General features: G+C 39.9%; 1 protein-coding gene across 2 annotated transcripts in view; it reads right to left on the bottom strand.

Moving 5' to 3' along the window:
* The window catches only part of SNTB2 (syntrophin beta 2), a 108,001-nt gene that overhangs the window by 5,772 nt on the left and 77,075 nt on the right, over nucleotides 1-25,154 (bottom strand). The window contains exons 4-6 of one of the 2 annotated variants that reach the window (XM_077888388.1): nucleotides 23,066-23,208; nucleotides 7,886-8,082; nucleotides 1,324-1,568 (exon numbers count right to left, since the gene is read on the bottom strand). In XM_077888388.1, coding sequence (XP_077744514.1) covers nucleotides 1,528-1,568; nucleotides 7,886-8,082; nucleotides 23,066-23,208 — 381 coding nt within the window. In that variant the 3' untranslated portion in view covers nucleotides 1,324-1,527. Of the gene's footprint in view, nucleotides 1-1,323; nucleotides 1,569-7,885; nucleotides 8,083-23,065; nucleotides 23,209-25,154 lie in introns of those variants that run through there. The other variant, XM_077888382.1, reaches the window with a different exon arrangement.

Raw genomic sequence — 25,154 nt, 5'->3', positions numbered from 1 at the left:
TCTTAAAAAATATTTTATTTTTAAGTACTCTCTATATGCAGTGTGGGTTCAGACTTACAACCCCAAGATCAGGAGTCCCATGCTCTATCAACTGAGCCTGTCAGGAGCCTCTCTCTTTCTTTTTAAAGGAGCTGTTTTTTGGGATGCCTGGGTGGCTCAGCGGTTGAAAGTCTGCCTTCAGTTCAGGACGTGATCCAGGAGTCCCCAGGCTTGAGTCCCACATGGGGCTTCCCGTGGGGAGCCTACTTCTCCCTCTGCCTCTCTCTGTTTTTCATGAATAAGTAAATAAGATCTTAACAAAAAAAAAAGGAGCTGTTTTTTTTATTTTATTTTATTTATTTATTCATGAGAGACAGAGAGAGAGAGACACAGGCAGAGGGAGAAGCAGGCTCCATGCAGGAGCCTGACGTGGGACTCAATCCCTGGTCTCCAGGATCACACCCTGGGCTGAAGGCAGCATTAAACCGCTGAGCCACCCGGGCTGCCCAAAAGGAGCTGTTTTTAGTGAGTTTATCCATGTTTCACTTCCCATTCAATCCTCAGCCCTCTTGCAGTCTGCCACTGCCCTCATGAAGCATCTTTCCCCCAAGGACACCAATAATCATCTCCATGTTGCTGAATCCAACCAGTTCTTGTCTTGATATTTTTAAGTACTCACTGTCAGATGTATACCCAGTTTCTATTTCTCCATTCTTCTTTTACAGTCAAACCCCAATTTTAATCAGGTTTCTACTCTTTCCTCATGTGTTTCAAAGAAGGGTGATTTCAAATTCAAGGGTAGATAGATCGCCCCTGAGCCAATCAGAGCTTGGCTTTCCCCTGGTGACTATTGTTGGTTCAAAGTAGAGACATGAGCCAAACTGGCTCAATCGGATTAAAAAGAAATACAACTGGGAAGGGAAAACCACCTCTCACCTTTTATTCTTGCTCTTTCTTTTATGTAGATACTATACTTCTTTAATGTTTAATCTAGTTTTAAAGGGGATTTTCTGTTAAATTAAGCCTAAACGATCCTCACTGATACATTTAACCCTGCTGGCCATTTCTTTCCTTCGTCCTATGGTTTCCCTGATGCTTATGGTCCCCACCCACCTAGTTTTCCTTCTAGCACTCTGGCTACTACCTCACAATCTGCTAAGTGGGAGAGATGCTGGCTTTTTCAAACTATGGGATATTGCTGAGTACAATGACATACATTAAAGATAACTTTCTAAGCAGTTTTCCAATAGTAAAAAATTTAATAAGGCAAAGAGGAGAAAAGGTTCATTAATAAATTTATTGTGTTACATCAAGATGAATACTGGTAAATACATCCTATGGTTTCTACTTTGTCTTTTTATTTTATTTCATTTTTTAATTTTTAATTTTTTTTACTGTATGTCTTTTTAAATGAAAGACTACTGGAGATTAGCCAGTGTATCATGAAGGACAAAGACCCTAATGTCAAATCCTGTTTCTGCTGCTCTGGGGTCAGTTACTTGGTATGAGGCCCTGGAAGGTTCCAGTATTTCCAGCAAAACTCTTCCTTCAGTAGCTGCAGGACTGTGCCACCTTGGGCTCTTCTAAGTCTTCCAGAAAAAAAAACAGAAGGGAATGGGCTTTGTAAGTTCAATATGGCCTGATTGCCCAGGACTCTCTCAGAGAAAGGCTGGAGCAAAATTCTCTGTTACTGCACATGAAAAATGCCAGTCTATCAAGTAGAATCAATGGGCTGATCACGCCCAGGGTTACAAAGAATATGGCACTATGTTCCTTTGTTTTACCTATTTGATCAAAGGCATGAAGTAGGTCTTATTTATTTTTTTCTCTTATTACATACAAAGCACAGCACTTCGTAAGTAATAAAATACTCAATAAGTATTTGTTGATTTAATGAATCGAGAGAAACTGATACTGTATATATCCTCCAAGAGTTTAATCTGGACATAAGAATGAGTCACTTAGAGGGGGAAAATCAGGGGCTGAAGGCACTGATTTTGGATTCAGAAAAGATCCAATTCAAGCCTTCACCACATTAACCCCAGTTCTTTCATCTTAAAAATGGAGGTAATAAAACTTGCATTAGAAATGTGTGTGTTGGGCAGCCTGGTGGCTCGGCAGTTTAGTGCTGCCGTCAGCTCAGGGTGTGAGCCTGGAGACCTGGGATCGAGTCTCACGTTGGCTCCCTTGCATGGAGCCTGCTTCTCCCTCTGCCTATGTCTCCGCCTCTCTCTCTGTGTCTCTCATGATTAAATAAATAAAATCTAAAAAAAAAAAAAAAAAAAAAAGAAGTGTGTGTGTGTTAGGGTCAGAGGAAACAGGAATTCCACTTATGACTTATAACAACTCTGAGAAGTACTTATTCTTTCTGCTTCTGTCCTTCTTACTTAAAAGGCAGGGCTTATGCCTACCATAACTTTTTCTTTTTTTTTTTTTTTTTAAGATTTTATTTACTTATTCATGAGAGACAGGCAGAGACATAGGCAGAAGGAGAAGCAGGCTCCCCAGGGGGAGCCCGATGTGGGACTTGATCCCCGGACCAGGATCATGCCCTGAGCCAAAGGCAGATGCTCAACTACAGAGCCACCCAGGTGTTCCTACTGTACCTATTTTAGTATAGCCAGTTAAAGTACAAAGTATACACTCAATCCATATTTGGCCAGTAGATGAATAAAAATTCAAGACAATTTTACAAAATTGACAACACTGTAAAAGCAAACTCTCTCATCATATACGCTAATACTAAAAATACTTTAAATGCTCATTTTTTTCTCCTCTTGCGGATCTTCTACATATTTACTAATGCAACTCTTCCTGTATCTACTACTACTTCTTAGTCTTTATGACACCAAAATTACAGAAATGCAGAGTATCTTCATAAAGTTCTTGTTTGATTTAAAAATTGTAATAGTTAAAAAAAAATTGTAATAGTTTGAGTAATTGGTATAATAAAATTAGCCTTTAAAAGCATACTTAGGGGGCAGCCGCAGTGGCTCAGCAGTTTAGCGCCACCTTCAGCCCGGGGCCTGATCCTGGAGCCCAGGATCATGCATGGAGCCTGCTTCTCCCTCTGCCCGTGTCTCTGCCTTTCTCTCTCTGTGTGTGTGTGTGTCTCTCATGAATAAATAAATAAAATCTTTCAAAAAAAAATTCTGAATTTTTTTTAAAAATTAAAATAAATAAATAAATAAATAATAAAAGCATACTTAGGGACGCCTAGGTGGCTCAGCGGTGGAGCGTCTGCCTTTGGCTCAGGGTGTGATCCTGGGGTCTTGGGATTGAGTCTTGCATAAGGCTCCCTGTGAGGAGCCTGATTCTCCCTCTGCCTATGTCTCTGCTTCTGTCTGTCTCTCATGAATAAATAAATAAAATGTCTAAAAAATAATTAAGTAAAAGCATACTTAAAGTTCAAACAATTATATACATATATGTATTTTCATATTTTGAATTCCTGTGACAAATGGAAAATGGTTGTATATACCTGAGGGAATTAAATGCATTCTCTGCCTAGTGATCTTGAGGTTCATATTTGCCAAAAGGAAAAAGTCCTTGTGTATCAGAAGGATCATTGATCAATTCTACTGTAATCTTTTTTTTTTTTAAAGATTTATTTAGGGATCCCTGGGTGGCGCAGCGGTTTAGCACCTGCCTTTGGCCCAGGGCACGATCCTGAAGACCCGGGATCAAATCCCACGTCGGGCTCCCGGTGCATGGAGCCTGCTTCTCCCTCTGCCTGTGTCTCTGCCTCTCTCTCTCTGTGTGTGTGACTATCATAAATAAATAAAAAATTTTAAAAAAACTTTAAAAATTAAAAAAAAAATAAAGATTTATTTATTTATTCATGAGACACAGACTGAGAGAGAGAGGCAGAGACACAGGCAGAGGGAGAAGCAGGCTCCCCACAGGGAGCCCAATGCAGAACTTGATCCCGGATCCTAGGATCACAACCTGAGCCAAAGGCAGGCACCCAACCACTGAGCCACCTAGGTGTCCCAATTCTACCGTAATCTAATAAAGGTTTAGATCTAAATGAACATTATGAAGTTCATATACTACATTCACTAGCAAAATCCTATAGGTAGTCACTGAAATTTTCCTAAATGAGTAAACTGTACAAAAAAAGAAACAAATGAGTAAACCATAATCAAAACACACAAGAGACAGAGAAACAGGGCTTAACTGATTTTTTCTTGTCAACTTCCTGACATTCTTTAGGCCATGGATATCTGAACATGTAGTATAATGTGCAATAGTTATAGTTTAAATAAACCTCTCTGAATTTCCCAACAATTTAACACAAAGCAGTAACATGCATCTGAAGGATAACTTGCTTATTGAATGTGTGATGCATGCAAATGTGGATATGCACAGTAAGCATACACATATTAAGACATGATAGAAAAAAAAAAGACATGATAGATTAGGTGCATGCATGCACATACATACAAACACATTTTAAAGGAATTCTGGCTCTCGTCACAGCAGTTTACCTTTGGCCAGTTTAATACATGTGGCACAGTTCTTTTTTTTTTTTTTTCCTTTTTTTTTAAAAAGATTTCATTTATTTATTCATGAGAGACATACAGAGAGAGAAAGAGAGAGAGGCAGAGACACAGGCAGAGGGAGAAGCAGGCTCCACACAGCAGGGAGCCTGATGTGGGACTCGATCCCAGGACTCCAGGATCACGCCTGGGCTGAAGGCAGGCACTAAACCTCTGAGCCACCCAGAGATCTCCATGTGGCGCAGTTCTAAATACAAAGTAAGTGATTAGTAAGTACACCAGTTGACCTAAATTGCGGAAATGCAAGTATTACCAAGGCAATATTAAGACAGTGTACATGTATTTGTAAATGAGAATAAAAAAGTTTGGAGCACCTGGGTGGCTTAGTCAGTTAAATATCTGCTATCAGATCAGGTCATGATCCCAGGTCCTGGGATCAAGCCCATGTTGGAGTCCCTGCTCAGCAGGTTGCCTGCTTCTCCCTCTCCTTCTACTCACTACCCCCTGCTCATTCTCTCACTCTCAAATAAATAAATAAATAAATAAATAAATAAATAAAGTCTTAAAAAAATTAAAAAGTTCATACCTGCCAAAAAATGTGTTTCTTTTGTGTTTTATTTTTTTTCTTTTGTCTGTTTTAAAGTATAAGGACCCAACCAATACTTATTCTCTTTTTCCTCAGGCCATCTGTATTGAAACAACTTGAGCCAGGGACTGGACAGATTTTTGTTTCTTGCCAGAAGTTTAGCTGCCAGACACCAAAGAAACATGAAACTAAAAAACATTAAAAATCCAAGTTTCATTCTTTGTTTTGGGAAACATATCTCTGGATTTTTTTTAAAGACTTTATTTATTTATTTGGGAGACAGAACAAGCTGGGAGAGGGGCAGAGGGCAAGAGAGAAGCAGACTCCCCACTGAGCAGGGAGCCCCACGTGGGGCCGATCCTAGGATCCTGAGATCATGACCTGACCCAAAGGCAGATGCCCAACAGACTAAGCCACTCAGGTGCCCCTCTCTCTGGATTCTTAAAGAAGATATGGTGATCCCAGATGCCTATAAAGGGCTGAGTGTTTTGGACTCCCCAAAGGAACACAGACCATTTTAGACCTTCACATTGAGGACACAACCCAGAAAGCACATTCTATGGCCAAGACAAAAACCAGAGCCCTAAAATGTGGTGACCAACCACTCCATAGAGAAAATGGGCAGGAGACACACAAGTGAGAAAGACAGTGTGGGTATGGTGGCTTTGGTCAAAATCCAAGGTAGGGTCTTACTAGCCATTAGTGTCACTGCTTGAATCATCATTGTGGTTGTAAGGAAAATATCAAGCAAGTACTGAAGAGTTGAAGAATTATGTCATTTTGACAACATTTAAAAAATTATCCTTCTGCCAGTGTTAGAAGATGACCCATAGAAATGCTGTCTATGCAGTTCTAAAGCCATAGAGATCCCTCACTTTCCAAAAGCAATGGAAAGAAAGATAAATTACAAAACATTCTTCCCTTGAAAGAATTTTCTTGAAAATTGAATTTCCCTTGAAAATTTTCTCTTTTTATAAAATTCTATGAAATTGTGTTTTTATTTTTTATTTTTATTTTTATTTTTTTATGATAGTCACAGAGAGAGAGAGAGAGAGGCAGAGACACAGACAGAGGGAGAAGCAGGCTCCATGCACTGGGAACCTGACGTGGGATTCGATCCCGGATCTCCAGGATCGCGCCCTGGGCCAAAGGCAGGCGCTAAACCGCTGCGCCACCCAGGGATCCCGAAATTGTGTTTTTTAAAACAGGAGAAAATTAAGTAAACTAACTTGGAACCAAGATAATCAAATTAATTCAAACTAGAAACTCTGCATCTCCATGTTGACTATTTTTTGTTCTTGCTAAAATGGAAAGCAGGGACGCCCAGGTGACTCAGCGGTTTATTTTTTTTAAAGATTTTATTTATTTATTAGCGAGAGACACACAGAGAGAGACAGAGGCAGAGACACAGCCAGATGGAGAAGGAGAAGCGGGCTCCACGCAGGGAGCCCGATGTGGGACTCGACCCAGTGACTCAGGATCACGCCCTGGGCCAAAGGCAAACGCCCAAATACTGAACTACCCAGGCATCCCGACTCGGTGGTTTAGCGCCTGCCTTTGGCCCAGGGATGATCCTGGGGACCGGGGATCAAGTCCCAGGTCAGGTTCCCTCCATGGAGCCTGCTTCTCCCTCTGCCTGTGTCTCTGCTCCTCTCTCTATCTCTCATGAATAAATAAATAAATAAATAAATAAATAAATAAATAAATAAATAAATAAATAAATAAATAAATAAATAAGTATTTTGTTTAATGGAAAGCAATCCGGAAATATCTATACATACATACAGGTACATACACACAAATACATACAAAGGAAACCACATAGACTAGCCACAAGAGGGCGCTGCAACAATGAAAAGACAACCAGGCTTCTTTCCTTTAGATGCTTATTTCAGTGAGTACTGGGCACACATTTTCAAACTTCTGAAGACAAACTCCTACTCAAAATTCCTTATTTTTCTATAGCCAGAAGCCTTGCCAGACGCCCATATTTTAAGGGTGTCAATCCATATCTTAGTCTCCAAATCTTCTGAACTGGAGGGTTAGTGCATCTAGTACTTAAGTAAATGAGACCTTACATTATCACATACAGATTAAAACGATGAATAGCACAACTGCCATGTTGTACACACGGTGTTATGAAGGAGCCATATACAAGGCTTAGGAAAACTTTACTACTGAAACATAAAAAAACAGGTTTCTTCCCACCATGATATAATTTTAAGCTGCCATATTTTAGAATATTTTTGAGTCTGGCCCATATGATAAATGTTTTTATGGGTTTTTTAAAAAGATTTATTTACTTATTTATTTGAGAGAGAGAGTGAGCACAAGCAAGAGGGGCAGAGGGAGAGGTTGAGAGATAATCCCAAACAGGCTCCATACCCAGCGTGGAGTCCAACGCAGGGCTCAATGTCACAACCCTAAGATCATGACCTGAACCGAAATCAAGAATTGGAGGCTCAATCAACTAAGCCACCCAGGCACACTTGGTTTTTACTTTAAAACAAAGTATAGGGATCCCTGGGTGGCGCAGCGGTTTAGCGCCTGCCTTTGGCCCAGGGCGCGATCCTGGAGACCCAGGATCGAATCCCACGTTGGGCTCCCGGTGCATGGAGCCTGCTTCTCCCTCTGCCTATGTCTCTGCCTCTCTCTCTCTCTCTCTATGTGACTATCATAAATAAATAAAAATTAAAAAAAATAAAGCTGTTTAAAATAAAATAAAATAAAAGTATAACAAAAAATAAAAATAAATAAAAAATAAAAGTATAATAATTCCATTTAATTACTATTAGAAATCGTATGTGAGGATCTATACCTAGAGAGACTTCCTTAATTAGTTCAGCAGCAGCATGGCAACCCTGAACAAGTATCCTGGTCCAGGTTGATAGATCCCGATGTGTCTCCACCCTGAAGAGATGCATCTCAATGCCCTGCCGAGAGCCTGTCCTGGTAGCAAATGTAAGGTCAGATCCAAGTGAGGGTGATCGACATCCAGAGCCAGAATGAACCAACCTAGGACCACAAACAAGCAAAGATCAAAAGTAATTAATGTACTAGTAGAGGAAAGTGTCATTAATTTATACCGATCAATAAGCTGAAAGTTATAAAAACTACCTGCAGTTTTTGGAAAAGTACATTTCAAAACAATATTATAGTCTTTTTAAAAAATTTTTATTTATTTATGATAGTCACACACGGAGAGAGAGAGAGAGAGGCAGAGACATAAGCAGATGGAGAAGCAGGCTCCACGCACCGGGAGCCCGACGTGGGATTCGATCCTGGGTCTCCAGGATTGCGCCCTGGGCCAAAGGCAGGCACCAAACCACTGCGCCAACCAGGGATCCCAATATTATAGTCTTTGAAGTAGATACCATTCTGTTTTCCCATAAAGTGACCCCTCATGCCACAGGCAGAACACTGGGCTGGATGAGCTAAGGCCCAATTTTCCACTGACTTTTTTATGCTCTGAAAAGGCTATGCATATCAAAAAGAGGTTCAACTTGGATTAGGAAGTGGTAAGCCCTCACACACGAACAGCCTCCCCTGTTATCAACATCATTCAGTACATGGTACTTCTTTTTTCTACCAAGAATGAACCTACACTGACACATCATAAGCACTCAAAGTCCATAGTTTACTTTAGGGGTCACTCTTGGTGGTGTACATTCTAGAGGTTTGGACAAAGGTGTAATGACATATATCCATCATTATAATATACAGAGTATTTTCAATGCCCTAAAAACTCTCTTTGCTCTGCTTATTCATTTCCTCTCTCCTCCTGGCAACCACTTATCTGTATACCTTTTACTTCCTTTTCTTAACTTATTATATTAGCAAGGATTATATTAGCAAGGACATCCTTGCCTTGGGATGGATGGGAAAGCTTTGTGTTTCTCACTATTAAGCATGATGTTAGGGGCACTAAGGTGGCTCAGTGGTTGAACATCTGCTTTTGGCTCGGGTCATGATGCAGGGGTCGCGATTGAGTCCTGAATTGGGGTCCTCACGGGGAACCTGCTCCTCCCTCTGCCAAGGTCTCTGCCTCTCTCTGTATGTCTCTCGTATAAATAAATAAATAAAATCTTAAAAAAAAAAGTCATGATGTTAGCAATAGATTTTTTTTGTAGATAAGCCTTTTTCTTTTTTTCTTTTCTTTTTATTTATTTATGATAGTCACACACAGAGAGAGAGAGAGGCAGAGACATAGGCAGAGGAAAAGCAGGCTCCATACACCGGGAGCCTGACGTGGGATTCGATCCCGGGTCTCCAGGATCGCCCTGGGCCAAAGGCAGGCGCTAAACTGCTGCGCCACCCAGGGGTCCCCTTTTTCTTTTTTTTAAAGATTTTATTTATTTATTCATGAGAGACACAGAGAGAGAGAGAGGCAGAGATACAGATAGAGGGAGAAGCAGGCTCCTCACAGGAAGCCTGATAGGGAACTCAATCCCGGGACTAGGATTATGCCCTGGGCCAAAGGGAGACACTCAACCACTGAGCCACCCAGGTGTCCCTGTAGATAGTCTTTATCAAGTAGAGAATGTTCCCCTCTATTCCTAGTTTACTTTTTTATCATGAATGGGTGTTAGATTTTGTCAAATGCCTTTTCTGTATCTCTTGATACATTCATTCATATGACTTTTCTTGTTTAGCTTGTTGATATGATGGATTACATTAATTGATTGTCTTTGCCTTTCTCTCTGTGCATTTCTCATGAATAAATAAAATCTTTAAAAACTAAAATAAAATAAATTAAAAATCCCTTTAACTAACAGTGAAAAACTTCCCACAAAGAAAATCTCAAGCCCAGATGGCTTTGTTGGTGAGTTCTACCAAATATTAAAAAAAAAAAAAAAAAAGCTAAATCTTCATAAAGTCTTCAAAAAAGCAGAAAAAGTGGGAACATCTTCAAACTCATTTTATGAGGCCAGTAATATCCCAATACCAAAACCAAAGACATCTCACAAAAATTACAGACCAATATCAGTTATGAATTTAAGACACAAAACTCCTCATCAAAATACTAGCAAACTGAATCTAGTATGACCAAAGAAGATTTATCCTAAAAGTGCAAGATTGAACATCCCAAAATCAATATGGTAATACATCATATAAACAGGTAAAGGACAAACTCACATGATCATAATATTAGACGTGGAAAAAGCATTCAACAAATCCCATACCCTTTCATGAGGAAAACACTCCACATATCTTCAACCTGATAATAGGCATCTATGAAAAACCCATAGCTAACACCATACTTAATGAAAAAGACAAGGATGTCTGTTTATGCCACTTATATTCAACATCATAGTGGATATTTTAGCCAGAGCAATTAGGCCAGAAAATGAAATAAAAGGCACCCAGAAAAGAACGTAGTACAACTACCTCTTATTTGAAGATGACATGATCTTGTACATAGAAAGTCCTAAGGAATCCACTAAAAACCAATTAGATTAAAAAACGAGTTGAGCAAGAAAGCAGATCAAGATATAAAAATCAATGTATTGAGGGGATCCCTGGGTGGCTCAGCAGTTTAGCGCCTGCTTTCGGCCCAGGGCATGATCTTGGAGTCCCGGGATCGAGTCCCTCATTGGACTCCCTTCATGGAACCTGCTTCTCCCTCTGCCTGTGTCTCTGCCTCTATCTCATTCTTTGTATCTCTCGTGAATAAATAAAATCTTAAAAAAAAAATCAATGTATTGGGCACCTAGGTAGCTCAGCTGGTTAAGTGTCCAACTCTAGATTTCAGCTCAGGTCATGATCTCAGGGTTGTGAGATGGAGCTCTGCTTTGGGCTCCATGCTGGGCATGAAGTCTGTTTAAGATTCTCTCTCATCCTCTTCCTCTGCTCCTCTGCCCCACTCTCTATCTCTCTCTCTAAAAACAAAACAAAACAAACAAACAAAAAAACCCTCAAGGTTTTGTATTGCATACAATTGTATACAATTGATTGTATACAGTAGGAGTGAGCAATCTAAAAAGGAAATTAAGAAAAAAATCCATTTATGATAGATCAAAGTAAAAAAATACTTTGGAATACATTTAGCAAAAGAAGTATAAAACTTATACTGAGGAAACTACAAAACATTGCTGAAATAAATTAAAGGCCCAAATAAGTAGAAAGATATTCTGTATCATTGACTGGAAGACAATATTTTTTAAGATGGCGATATTCCCTAAATTGATCTACAGACTCAAGGCAATCTCTACCAAATGTCATCCGTCTTTTTTTTTTTTTTTTTGGATTTTTATTTATTTATTCATGAGAGAGAGAGAGAGAGAGAGAGAGAATGAGATAGGCAGAGACACAGGCAGAGGGAGAAGCAGGCTCTACGCAGGGAGCCTGATGTGGGACTCGATCCCGGGACCCCAGGATCACGCCCTGGGCTGAAGGCAGGCGCTAAACCTCTGAGCCACCCAGGGATCCCTTTCTTTCTTTCTTTTTTTTTTTTTCTAGAAATTGACAAGCTGATCCTAAATCCATATGAAAATGCAAGGGAATCACAATCACCCAAATAATTTTGAAAAGAAAAAAACTGGAGGATTCATACTTCTGATTTCAAAACTTACCACAAAGGTATAAAATTGAGAGTCCAGAAAAAAACCCTTCATTATGACCAAATGATTTTTGCCAAGACAGTTCAATGGAGAAAGAACAGTCTTTTTAAAAAATGGTACTGTGATAACTGGATATTCCCAAAGGAGTGATGTTTGATCACTAATTCATACTACACAAAAATTGACTTCATAGGGATAAAAGAGTAAATGTGAGACTCAAAGTATAAAACTTTTAGAAGAGCACAGAGGAGTAAATTTCTGTGACCTTAGATTAGGGAAAGCCTTCTTAGATATGACACAAAAATGCAAGAGAAAATTGATAAACTGGACTTCATCAAAATTAAAAAAATTTGTGCTTCAAATGACACTGTCAACAAGAAAGTGAAAAGACAACCCACAAAACAGGAAAAATATTTGCAAATCATTTAAAGTTTTTTTTTTTAATTTTTTTTATTTATTTATGATAGTCACAGAGAGAGAGAGAGAGAGAGGCAGAGACATAGGCAGAGGGAGAAGCAGGCTCCATGCACCGGGAGCCTGATGTGGGATTCAATCCCAGGTCTCCAGGATCGCGCCCTGGGCCAAAGGCAGGCACCAAACCGCTGCACCACCCAGGGATCCCCGCAAATCATTTATTTCATAAGGCTATATATATATATATATCTACAAAATATATAAACTCTTACAACTCAATAATAAAAAGGCAACCCAATTAGAAGATCAAGGATGTGAATAGATATTTCTCCAAAGAAAATATACAAATGGCCAATAAGCACATGAAATGATGTTCAACATCATTAGCTATTAGGGAAACACAACTTAAAACGAGACTTAAGAAAATGAAAAACTCATACACTGCTGGTGAGAATTTCAAATGATGGAATGACTATACTAACCAGCCTGGTACCTTCTCAAAAAAAGGTTAAACATAGAGCTCCAGATGACCCAGCAATCCTATTCCTAGATATATACGCCCTAAAACAAACATATGTTCACACAAAAACTTGTACGTGAATATTATAGAGCAGTGTTATTCATAAGAGTCAAAAAGTGAAAATAAGTCAAATGGCCATCAAATGATAAATGTGGTATATCCATACAATGGAATATTATTCAGCCATCAAAAGAAATGAAGTTGAGACACATGCTACAACATGGATCAACCTTGAAAACATGATGCTGGGGCAGCCCGGGTGGCTCAGCGGTTTAGCACTACGCTTAGCCCAGGGCCTGATCCTGGAGACGTGGGTCTTGATCCCAGGTCGGGCTCTCTGCATGGAGCCTGCTTCTCCCTCTACCTGTGTCTCTTCCTCTCTCTCTCGCTCTCTCTCTCTCACGAATGAATAAATAAAATCTTAAAAAAAAAAAAGAAAACATGATGCTATGGGAAAAGAAACCAGACATTAAAGGCTCCATATGATTCCATTTATATGAAATGTTCAGAATAGGGACACCTGGGTTACTCAGTGGTTGAGCATCTGCCTTTGGCTCAGGTCATGACCCTGGGTTCCTGGGATTGAGTCCGGCATTGGGCTCCCTACAGGGAGCCTGCTTTTCCCTCTGTCTATGTCTCTGCCTCTGTGTCTCTCATGAATATACAAATAAGATCTAAAAAAAAGAAAGAAAGAAAGAAAGAAAGAAAGAAAGAAAGAAAGAAAGGAAGGAAGGAAGGAAGGAAGGAAGGAAGGAAGGAAGGAAGGAAGGAAGGAAGGAAGAAAGAAAGAAAGAAAGAAAGAAAGAAAGGAAGGAAGAAAGAAAGACAAAAGAAAAGTCCAGAACAGGCAAAACTATAGAGACAGAATTAGATTCCTGGTTCCTGAGGGCTGGAAGACTGCTGATAGGTAAGGAATTCCATTTTAGGTTGATGAAAGTGTCCTAATATTGATTGTGGTGATGGTCACACAACTCTGTGAACACACTAAAAACCATTAAATACTACACTTTAAGTGGGTGAATTGTATGGTATACGAGTTACCTCAGTACAGCTGCTAAAAAAAAAAGAGGAAGGAGCACCTGGATGGCTCAGTCAGTTGAGCATCTGACTCTTAATTTTGGCTCAGGTTATGATCTCAGGATAATGGTATTGAGCCCTGTGTTGGGCTCCAGGCTCAACCAAGAGTCTGTTTATCAGGGATCCCTGGGTGGCTCAGCGGTTTAGCACCTGCTTTCCGCCCAGGGCGTGATCCTGGAGACCCGGGATCAAGTCCTGCGTCGGGCTCCCTGCATGGAGCCTGCCTCTCCCTCTGCCTGTGTCTCTGCCTCTCTCTCTCCTCTCTGTGTCTCTCATGAATGAATAAATAAAATCTTAAAAAAAAAATAAAAAAAAAAAGAGTCTGCTTATCATTCTCTCCCTTTGACCTACTCCCTTTAAAACAAACAACAAATAAATATTTTTTAAAAATGCAGGAGATAAGAGAATTCATCTATATCTTTTTTTAAAAAGACTCTATTTATTCATGACAGCCCTTTACTATTTATTTATTCATGAAGCCCTTTTGCTCAAATTACCATTAGAGGAGTAAAGGCTGGAACCAAAAAATTTTTAGAAAAATATTATTGATATACAGCCTACAATGAATGAAGCTACGAACAAGCCATTTTATTTATTTCTCTGAGGTACAATCCTCATCCAAGTTTTCAAAAAATCCTGTATGAAAAACATTGAGAGTGCTTTCCTATAAATAAATAAATATAATGAAGTATAAATGAAGTAGCATGTACGTTTTGCTGTACTGATCCACTTAGAATTTCTTACATATAGAGAAAATATTTTTGGAAGAAGTTAATGAATTAAACTATATTAAATGGATGTCATGACACAAAATGTTGAAATTTAATGACCTTAAGAAAAATTGCTTTTCTCATCATTTTTCCACATGTATACTTCATTTATTTTTTGAAAAATGTAGTTATTTTAGAGAGAGAAAGAGGAGGGGAAGGGCTGAGGGAGAGGGAGAGAGAATTGTATCTTGTTGGATCCTCCTCTTTTTTAGCATGTAGTATTATTCTTGGTCTCTTGTTACAGTCTTTGTTGTAAAGTCTATTTTGCACAATGTAAGTATTGCTACCCTGGCTTTATTTTGACACCATTTGCGTGACAAATGTTTCCCCATCCCCTCACTTTCAACCTGCAGATATCTTTAGGTCTAAAATGAATCTCTTGTAGGCAGCACATAGATGGGTCTTGTTTTCTTACTCATTCTGTGACCCTAGGTCTTTGGAACAGGGCATTTAGTCCTTTTATGTTCAAAGTTAGTTAGTTAGTTGAGAGAGGAAGAGCGTATGTGAGAGGCTGAGGGGAGGGTAGGGGCAGAGGGAGAGAAAAATCTCAAGCAGGCCCCACCCCCAGCCTGATACAGGGTGCAATCTCATGACCCTGAGATTACAACCCAAGCTGAAATCAAGAGCCAGATGTCCATCGGACTGAGCCACCCAGGAGCCCCTACATTCAAAGTAATCACTGATATATAGGTGTTTATGGTTATTTTGTTACTTGTTTTGTGGTTGTTTTAGTAGTTTTTATCTACTCTCTTCTTTAGAGAGAGAAGCAGACTCCCCGCTGAACTCCACACGTAGCTTGATCTCAGGATACCAGGATCATGATCTGAGCTAAAGGCAGATGCTTAACTGAGTCACCCAAGTGCCCCTCTGTGCCTGTTTCTCTGTGATAGAAAAGTCAGCTATGTCTTTTGCTCTTGAAAGTGATAGGTGGGGCACACACATTTAAGAAGGTGCCAGTCCTCCTTCATAGGGGATGTGTAGCCACTGCAGATACCGGGGCCAGAAGGGGCCACTCCAAGCCTGCGCAGGCGTAGGATGCAGGTTTACCAAAGTGCGGGCAACCTCCCTGGGAGGTGACCAACAGCTGCCACCAGAACTGAGGCCCTGTAAGATGCACAGGTCAGGAGATGTGTTGTTGAGGTTTATGTAGGTGTTCTAGGGGAGGGGACCCACAAGGCTGGGACTGAGGCAAGGGTGACTGGAGAAAGTGGATCCTCCAAAGCACAGAGTGGAGGGGTGGCCTGGTGTAAACAAGTTAGGTCATGAGGACTGGTGGCCCTGTGTTTCCGTTGAGGGGCATGGGAGGGAAATGATGCCTGCAAGCTCCTTTGTTCCTGGTGGGGTCTTCCTGCAATCTCTGCTTCTCTGGGACCTGCTCTGAGATAAGTAAATAACTCTCCCTCCTGTAGGACCGAGGTGTTTTTCAAGCTGCTGCTTCTACACTGGATCTCCTTGGGCTGTTTCTTGTGCTGTCTCTTAAAGGGTGGGGACTCAGCTTCCTAACACCATTGAGGCTCTCCCAGAGCTGAGCCCACTGATTTTTTAAATTCCAGGCTTTACGTCCCACACTGGTCTTAAGAACTCATGAAATTTGGCCCCTCTTGTTTTCAAAGCCAAAAGCCAAATGTTGGGGGGGGGGTGTTTGTCTTCCCTCTGCAGGCTTCCTGATGTGATAGTCTGTTTCCTGCCCTGTGGCTCCCTCCCTCCTGCTGACTGTTGGGGGCCCTTTAGCACCCGCCCCTGTCTCTGCCCTTCCCACCCTCTTCAATGCAGCTTCTTCTCTCCCTTTAGTAGAGGAGTTTCTTCTACCAGCCTTTGGGTCTTTTTCTGGACTATTTATGCTGATGTGTTATCCAGTGGTGTGTATCTGTGGGATGAAGTGAGCTCAGGGTCCTCCTATTCTACATGTTCCCAGCCACTCTCCAGAAGGTGTTTTTTCAAGTAAAAAATGGTGGTCCAAGAGGCGCCTGGGTGGCTCAGTGGTTTAGCGCCTGCCTTCGGCCCAAGGTGTGATCCCAGATTCCCCAGATCAAGTCCCGCATTGGGCTTCCTGCATGGAGCCTGCTTCTCTTCCCTCAGCCTGTGTCTCTGCCTCTCTCTCTCTGTGTCTCTCATGAATAAATAAGTAAAATCTTTAAGAAAAAAAAAAAAAAAGAGTGGTCCATGAAAAAACACAGCTAGTTCAACTAGCAACTCAACCACACGTCTTTTTCTTTGAGACAACCATCATGCTTCAATACTCAGAAGTGCTGGAGTATTTCCCACCTCATCTTACAGAATATTAAGAAGATGAATGTCACTCAAGGTTTAAGATTAAATAAAACTAATAATATTTCCTGCTCCAATAAAGACATTTTGAGGTTAACCTGGCATTCCGCTCTGCCCCTTCCTAAGTCTATACAGTTTCGTATGGAATCAACTACCTTTTTTTTTTTTTTTTTTTTTAATTTTTTATTTATTTATTTATGATAGTCACAGAGAGAGAGAGAGAGAGAGAGGCAGAGACACAGGCAGAGGGAGAAGCAGGCTCCATGCACCGGGAGCCCGACGTGGGATTCGATCCCGGGTCTCCAGGATCGCGCCCTGGGCCAAAGGCAGGCGCCAAACCGCTGCGCCACCCAGGGATCCCTGGAATCAACTACCTTGATTCATGCTAAGGCACCAGCAATTTTACCAACAAATGTCAATAGGGGAAAAAAACGCAAATAACATCTTAGTATTACTATGAAAATAGTTTCGAACTCACAGACCCCCTGAAGAGGAGATCCTCTCAGAGGTCCAAGAAAGTATGCTTTGAGAATTGCCTCCCTGGGCTGATTCCTATAGAACCAACCTGCCAATTAAACATGAGTTATCTCAGCAAGAGTTAAGTCTCAAAATTATCCCACATGTGACCCGAGTAAGACGGAGCATGGGCAAAGTGACAGGGTGGCTTCTACCATATTCAGTTTGATTGCTAATCCCACGTCAGCCATTAAAAAATATAGTCTAGGAGAGTTTTTCCTACAGGTTTTGATTATGAAATATTTGGCAGAGGAAGTCTAATTCAAACCAGCTGCTGGACTCTTGCTGAGCAGCAGTCGGTGAGAGCACACTGCCAAAAGGCCCCCTTTGGTGGGGAGGCCAGATGAGCTCATGCAAAGGCGTTTTAGCAGCTTCTGCCCCCTAAATCCCAAAAGCACACCACCACTCAATTTTCCAGATTGTAAAGTAGCCACACTTTCCTTGGATCTTTTTCTCTTTCAGTCAAAGAGCGTTTATAGGAAAAGACTACAAAATGTACATCCTACAAAATCCATAGCACCTTTACAACCGATGTGTTTTTCTACCTGTGTCATGTATCTGGCCTTCATCTCAAGAAGTATGTAAAATAAAAAATTTAAAAATTAAATAAAAAAATCTTCTCCATTTATCACTCTCACATTTTACTTATTCCTCACCAGCATGAAAATACCCACTATTAAGAGTATGTACACACACACACACACACACACACATATCTTGGTTTCTAAGAATCTGTAAATGTGCAAGCCAGTAAATGATGTTAATTTATATTGCCCTAACAACATTCTTTGCTTTTTGAACTACAATCAACTCTTATTTTATCAAGGACTACCAACTTCTGTGGGTAACGAAGGTCCTTGATTTCTCTTCCTTCCCTATGTGTTTATACTATCGTTTTTTCTTTGGCTCATCCACTCATAAGAACATGTTCCAAAGTATCAGAAGTTGGATTAATGAAAGTGAATATTCAGCCCTTTCTCATTACTCATAAATCTCAAACCCTCTTTCACCCACACTAAAGAGCCATAAACATACCACTTTCTGGCCTTGCTTCTTCTCTCTGTGGAATACCTCCCAGTCTGGTTTCATCCGTTGGTTTCTCTTGGTGGCCAAACTCTACCCACTCTGGGAGGCAGAGGATGATTAAGCCCCATTTGGTTCAATCTTGTAGTGACGTCAACCAATTCCACCTGGCTGACAAGGCCACATGGAAAAAATAAACCTCTCATCTGCCTGTCATCTTTGCTCTAATCCACTGGTGCTTCCAGAACAAGGAATAAAGAATCTCTGCTGTTACATTAATTAAACTTATTAAGAAACAACATGTTCAGGGAGCTACAGGCTCCACCCATTTAATTTATGGCCAAGTTCAATTTGCATGTCTAGGTTGATCCAAATAATACATTTGAATTCCTCACATTTAACAGGAAACTTTCACTATTTATAGAAACTATTCGGTAGAGCTAAGCAACTCTTTTAACAATGGCCAAATCAAACCAATTATACTTTTTTTTAAGATTTTATTTATCCATTCATGATAGACACAGAGAGAGAGAGAGAGAGAGAGAGGCAGAGACACAGGCAGAGGGAGAAGCAGGCTCCATGCAGGGAGCCCAATGTGGACTCGATCCTGGGACTCCAGAATCACTCCCTGGGTCAAAGGCAGGTGCCAAACCACTGAGCCACCCAGGGATCCCCAATTATACTTTTTACATAGAATTCCTCTTTGACAGATTTTCACTTAATAAATAATAATTACAATTAAAGCAGCTAATACTTACTCGAGCACTTAAAATGTGTCAAGTACCATTGTAGCATTTTACAAGTATTAACTCATCTAATACTCACACCCTATCTCATTAAGATTCACTAAAGAAATTAAAATTGCACAGCACAGAAAGGTTAAGTAACATGCTGTCAATTACCTACGATCAGAGGCAAAATCGGGACTCAAATGCAATTTATTAAGGATTGGTCTTATTATCTTCTATTAAATCTTCAGGGTTTTTTGGTGGAACGGGTTGTTTTAATTATATCAGCTTTACTAAGATATAATTAATGATGTTAGTACACTCAGAATTGTGCAACAATCACCACATTCAATTTTAGAAAACTTTCATTACCCTAAAAAGAAATCCAATTTCCATTAGCCATTACTGTCTATTTTTCCCCATCCACCTCACCTACAACCCTGGCAATGACCAACTTACTTTCTGTTTCTATAGATTTGCCTATTCTGGACATTTCATATAAACTAAATCATATAATATGTGGTGTTTTGTGTTTGGCTATTTTCACTTAATATGTTTTCAAGGTTCATCCACATTGCAGAGTATACCAGAAAACATTCTTTTTTATTGCTGAATAATATTTCATTTTATGGACATACCACTTTTATCAATTGATGGACACTTGTGTTGTTTCCATTGTTTGGGTATTATGAATAATGTTATTGGGAATATTTGTGTATAAGTTTTGTGTTTTTTTTTAAGTAAGCTCCATGCCCAGTGTGGAGCCCAACCTGGGGCTTGGACTTAGGGCCCTGAGATCCAGGCCTGAGCTGAGATCAAGAGTCAGATGCTCAATCACTGAGCCACCCAGGCACCCCTCATGTAAAAGTTTTTGTGTGAACCAAAGTTTTCATTTCTTTTGGGTATACAACCTAGGAGAGGAATTGCTAGGTCATATGGTGACTCTTTGTGTAGACTTGAGGAAGTGCCACATTGTTTTTTCACATCAAACACACCATTTTACATTCCCATCAGCAGTATATGAGGGTTCCATTTTCTCCACATCCTAGTCTACAATTGTTATTATCTGTCTTTTTAATTATAGCCATTGTTGTGGGTGGGAAGTGGTATCTCATTGTAGTTTCAATTTCCATTTCCTTCATGGCTAATTATGTTGAGTATTTTTTCATGTGTTTATTGGTCTTTTGTATATTTTCCTTAGACAAATGTTTTTTTAGATCCTTTCCTCATTTTTATTATTTATTTATTTTTAAAGATTTTATTTATTTATTCATGAGAGACACAGAGAGAGAGAGAGGCAGAGACATAGGCAGAGGGAGAAGCAGCCTCGTGGGACCCGATCCCAGGACTCTGGGATCACACCCTGACCCGAAGGCAGATGCCCAACCATTGAGCCACCCAGGCGTACCTCTTTCCTCATTTTTTAAATGGGTAGTTAACCTTTTTATTATTGAGTTGTAAGGGTTTTTTGTATATTTTGTAGATACGAGTCCCAAATTAGATAAATGATTTGCAAATATTTTCTCTCATTCTGTGGGTTGTCTTTTCACTTTCTTTTTCTTTTTTCTTTTTTTTTTTAATTTTTATTTATTTATGAGAGTCACAGAGAGAGAGAGAGAGACAGGCAGAGACACAGGCAGAGGGAGAAGCAGGCGCCATGCACCAGGAGCCCGACGTGGGATTCGATCCCGGGTCTCCAGGATCGCACCCTGGGCCAAAGGCAGGCGCTAAACCGCTGCGCCACCCAGGGATCCCCATCTTTTTTGTCTTTTTACTCTCTTGATGGTGACATTTGAAGCATAAAAGTTTTTAATTTTAATGAAGCCCAACTGATTTATTTTTTTCTCTTGTTGCTTGTGCTTTTGGTGTCCTATCCAAGAAGACTCTGCCCAAGCTAAGGTCATGAAGATATACTTCTGTATCTTCTTCTAAGAGTTTTATACTTTTAGCTCTTAAATCTTATTTATATCTTTTCCCTATTTGCAAATCAATGCCACACTGATAGTATACACAGAACCACCCCATTTCCTTCTTTAATACCAAAGTGCTTTGGTGATCGAGGCCCAGTCTAGTCAATGGCCAGAAATTATTTGTTTTATAGGCTTGTACTTTCTAGTATCAAAGGCTCATCTATAGGATGTCACAGATTTCTACTTCATTTTTCCAATGACACACAATTAAGAAAATGTCTAAGGATAAAGCTACCCTCCTTGCATTCTATGATCATAACTGGAGAATAAGCTTCTTCCATAAAATTTAAACTTAAGAGGTATCCACAGTCATATTCATAAACTCTAAATCTTTGGGAAATATAAATTTAATAGTTGTAATTATAACTACTGAGATATGTCCACGTTTTCTTTTTTTTTTTTTAAGATTTATTTATTTATTTTTATTTATGATAGACACAGAGAGAGAGAGAAAGAGGCAGAGACACAGGAGGAGGGAGAAGCAGGCTCCATGCCGGGAGCCCCACGTGGGACTTGATCCCGGGACTCCAGGATCGCGCCCTGGGCCAAAGGCAGGTGCCAAACTGCTGAGCCACCCAGGGATCCCCTGTCCACATGTTTTCATAGGATTCCTGTCATGCTCCAAATGTAACTATGACTGAGAAACTATAATTTAAGTAATACATTGAACTCAACTAAGATTTACTGAAGGCCCACCATATATATGCAAAGCACTATGGGAGGGCTGAGATGACTAAATCAAGGTCCTGACCTCAAAGAGGTTATAATTTAGTGGGGATTAAAAAAAAATCCAGGAGGGAAACAAAACAAAACAAAACCAGAGAACTGATGGCTAAATTCAGTCTTTATGCAGAACTCTTACGTCCACAAAGAATTAATGAGGGTGCATCTCCCTAATTCTGAGGCTCAACAAATCTTTATCTCTATTCTGTGATCTAGGTGCTCCAGCTCTAATTTACAGAGAAATTCCTAAAAGCTATGTGAGAATTATATATATATATATATATATATATATATATATATATATATATATATATATTTTTTTTTTTTTATGATAGTCACACAGATAGAGAGGCAGAGACACAGGCAGAGGGAGAAGCAGGCTCCATGCACCGGGAGCCCGACGTGGGATTCGATCCCGGGTCTCCAGGATCGCGCCCTGGGCCAAAGGCAGGTGCCAAACCGCTGCGCCACCCAGGGATCCCAGAATTATATTTTTATAAGAAAAAAATGACATATGTAGGAGAACTTGGAAAGTTGAAGGAAATCCTATATAACATGAACGTCTTGCCGTAATTTAAAGAATACTCTTAAAAAAAATAAATAAAGAATACTCTTCCTCAAATGACTCTGTCTACTCAAAGCAGGAACCCCCATCACCACTCCCACCCCCCCCCCACACTGTTCCTTGGAGGACATACCAGATGGTTTTATTATGTAGCTTTTTTTTGCTACCAAATATTTTTCTATGGAGCTCCTTTTTAATATATAGCTTTTGAATTATTTCAAAACCAGATTCTCTTTTAAGACCAAATAAAGTTGAATGTGAATGTGTTCTCTGGTTTCACTAGTTTCTAGTTACCCCTTAAGACATCTTGGCCCAAAAATCTACATATCTCTATTCTTTTCCCTTCCAACTCTCTGCATCTGGCATGATAGAAACATCCTGTTGCTTCAGGTCAAATCAATGTTTATTTGCTGGCGTCAAAATTATGTGTTCTTATACTAGAAAGAGAATTGAAGAATATTTTGGCTGACTTGTGTGGTTTATCCACAGTACCGCATTCTGGTTTAAGTGATTTCATCACTCAGTCAAAAGGCTACCCCAATTTCAGTGGTTTTCTAGTCACAGTCAATAAAGTAAAGGAAAAAAAAAATCCTACTATTTATCTTTATGACTAAGCAAGACTTGAAGGGAACAGTTAGGAAGTTGTTTCAACAACTTAAAAAATGCTAGTGGCAGAAAACACTTACTGAGCTAGGAGCTGCAAAATAATCAATAAGGTTGTAAAAGAAACGTTTTTGTCTTCAACCAACTATATCAGCTACTTAAATGCTATTTTAGGTACCTAAGATAATAGAATTCACTTTCAAATTTTTTGGTAGATTTAGAGTAGGATAGCTATTTTATTTTTTTTGTCTTTAGACTTACCTCGTGGCAACAAGAGGGTAGCTATGACATGGTGATGCCCAGGCATCCCTTGTCCACGGCATACAGTCATAAAGCAGCAAATCCTTCTCAGTCACAGCCATGAGGACAGGTCTCCATTGTTGTCTTCCACCATCTAGTTTTGCCTGTTACAATGGTAAAATCCAGAAAGCAGAACTAATTATAATGATACGCAGTGTAAAAGTCCTTTCAGTGATGGTCTAACACAGTGGGTCTCCATTTTGTTCCTTGATCCTAACAGGCTTGAAGAACAGGAAACATCCCATCAGGTTCCATTCCACTGGCTAGGATTCTCCAATGGGAGGTGTGAGGTGGAGTGTGTAAGCTGGAAAAGCTTTCCCAGAGTGAGTGAGAGACAAAATCTAATGATAGGACTCTGTTTTTATAGAGTTCCCCATTACACTTTAGGATGTTTCTGTTTCTGTTTCAAATGTACCATTGCATTTACCTGCATAAAGTTCACTTACCTCTGTGAGGATTTAAAAGTTAGGAAAACAACCACTCTTTATCCATATTGTCAAGGATCCAAAGCCAGAAAGCAGAAGCGTATGCTGCCCCAGTATATCAAAACATTTCCCCCCATTGAAATAACAAACAGGGAATGCTTAACAATAGTGTTACTTTAACATGGATCCTAAAACAAAAACAAAAAAAACATAGATGCTTCAGCTATCACTGATGGCTTCAAGGAGAAATCAAAATGATGAATCACTTACTCACAGAATTCTCTTTAAAGCTACTTCTTACTTTCTCTTCCTTAATGACTTCTGAAGGTCATTTGGAAATGTCAGAGCACCCTAAGAATGTATCTATAATCTGAAAAGTGACCTGAGTGGTTTGGTTCTGTGTTATAATACCTACTGCCAGAACTTTCCCCTCGTAGTTAGAGCCACGAACTGATTCCACGAAATGGGGATGAATTCTAGCCAGTGAAGTGACTTATATTCTTGTATGTGCTGATGACCTAACTCTGAGAATGCAGCAAGACATGGCAGAAATAATTCAGCTTTTCTTATCAGTGAATCCAAGTTTTCTAAGATTCTATATTTAGTCTCTGGGTAACTCTATAATATCTGGAGGGAAAATTTCCAGATATTTTTTTAGATTCTTACATTTTTGTGTCACAGACAACCCAAAGGGATTTCTAAGTCTTTGTCTCTGAAATTGTTATAAATGATATTTCAATAGGGAAGATAAGGTAGTCTTCCCTTATTCATGGTTGCTTTTCATGGTTTGAGTAACCCACAGTCAACTACTGTCCTGAAGCAGATGATCTTCCTTCTGATGTGTGGTGAGAAAGTCAATCATAGCCTAACACTCCGACACAGTGCCTACGCCATTAACCTCACTTCATCTCACATCATCACAGAAATAACTAATATAGTACAATAAGATATTTGAGAAAGAGACCACATTCATATAACTTTTATTACAGTTATTGTTATAATTGTTCTATTTTATTATTAGCTATTGCTAATCTCTTACTTTGCCCAATTTATAAATTAAATTTTATTATATGTATGTATGAATAGGAAAAAATATAGTGTGTATATAACATTCAGTACTATCTGTGGTTTCAGGTATCCACTGGGGGTCTTGAAACGTATCCCCAGTGCATAAGGGGGACCACTATAATGCAAAATCTATCTTCCCAAGAGTTTAAAATGGCAATCTCAGTTTCTTTTCCTTAAAGATAGGGAGAGAGGGGGTAGCGGGAGGAGAGGGATAGAAGGAGTAGGAGAGAGAATCCTAAGCAGGCTCCATGCCCAGCACAGAGCCCAATGCAGGGCTCAATCTCACAACCCTGAGATCATACCTCAGCCAAAATCAAGAGCAAGGACGCTTAACTGACTGAGCCACCCAGGTGCCCTAGCAATCTGACTTTTAAAATTATTTCCCAGGATGCCTGAGAGGTTCAGAGGTTAAGTGTCTGCCTTCAGCTCAGGGCATGATCCTGGAGTCCCAGGATCACGTCCCACATCGGGCTCCCTGCATGGAGCCTGCTTCTTCCTCTGCCTGTGTCTCTGCCTGTCTCTCTCTGTGTCTGTCATGAATAAATAAATAAAATATT

This window comes from Canis aureus, chromosome 3 (genome assembly GCF_053574225.1).
Source record: "Canis aureus isolate CA01 chromosome 3, VMU_Caureus_v.1.0, whole genome shotgun sequence".
NCBI classification, from domain to species: Eukaryota; Metazoa; Chordata; class Mammalia; order Carnivora; family Canidae; genus Canis; species Canis aureus.
This window is presented reverse-complemented; position numbering and strand designations above follow the sequence as displayed.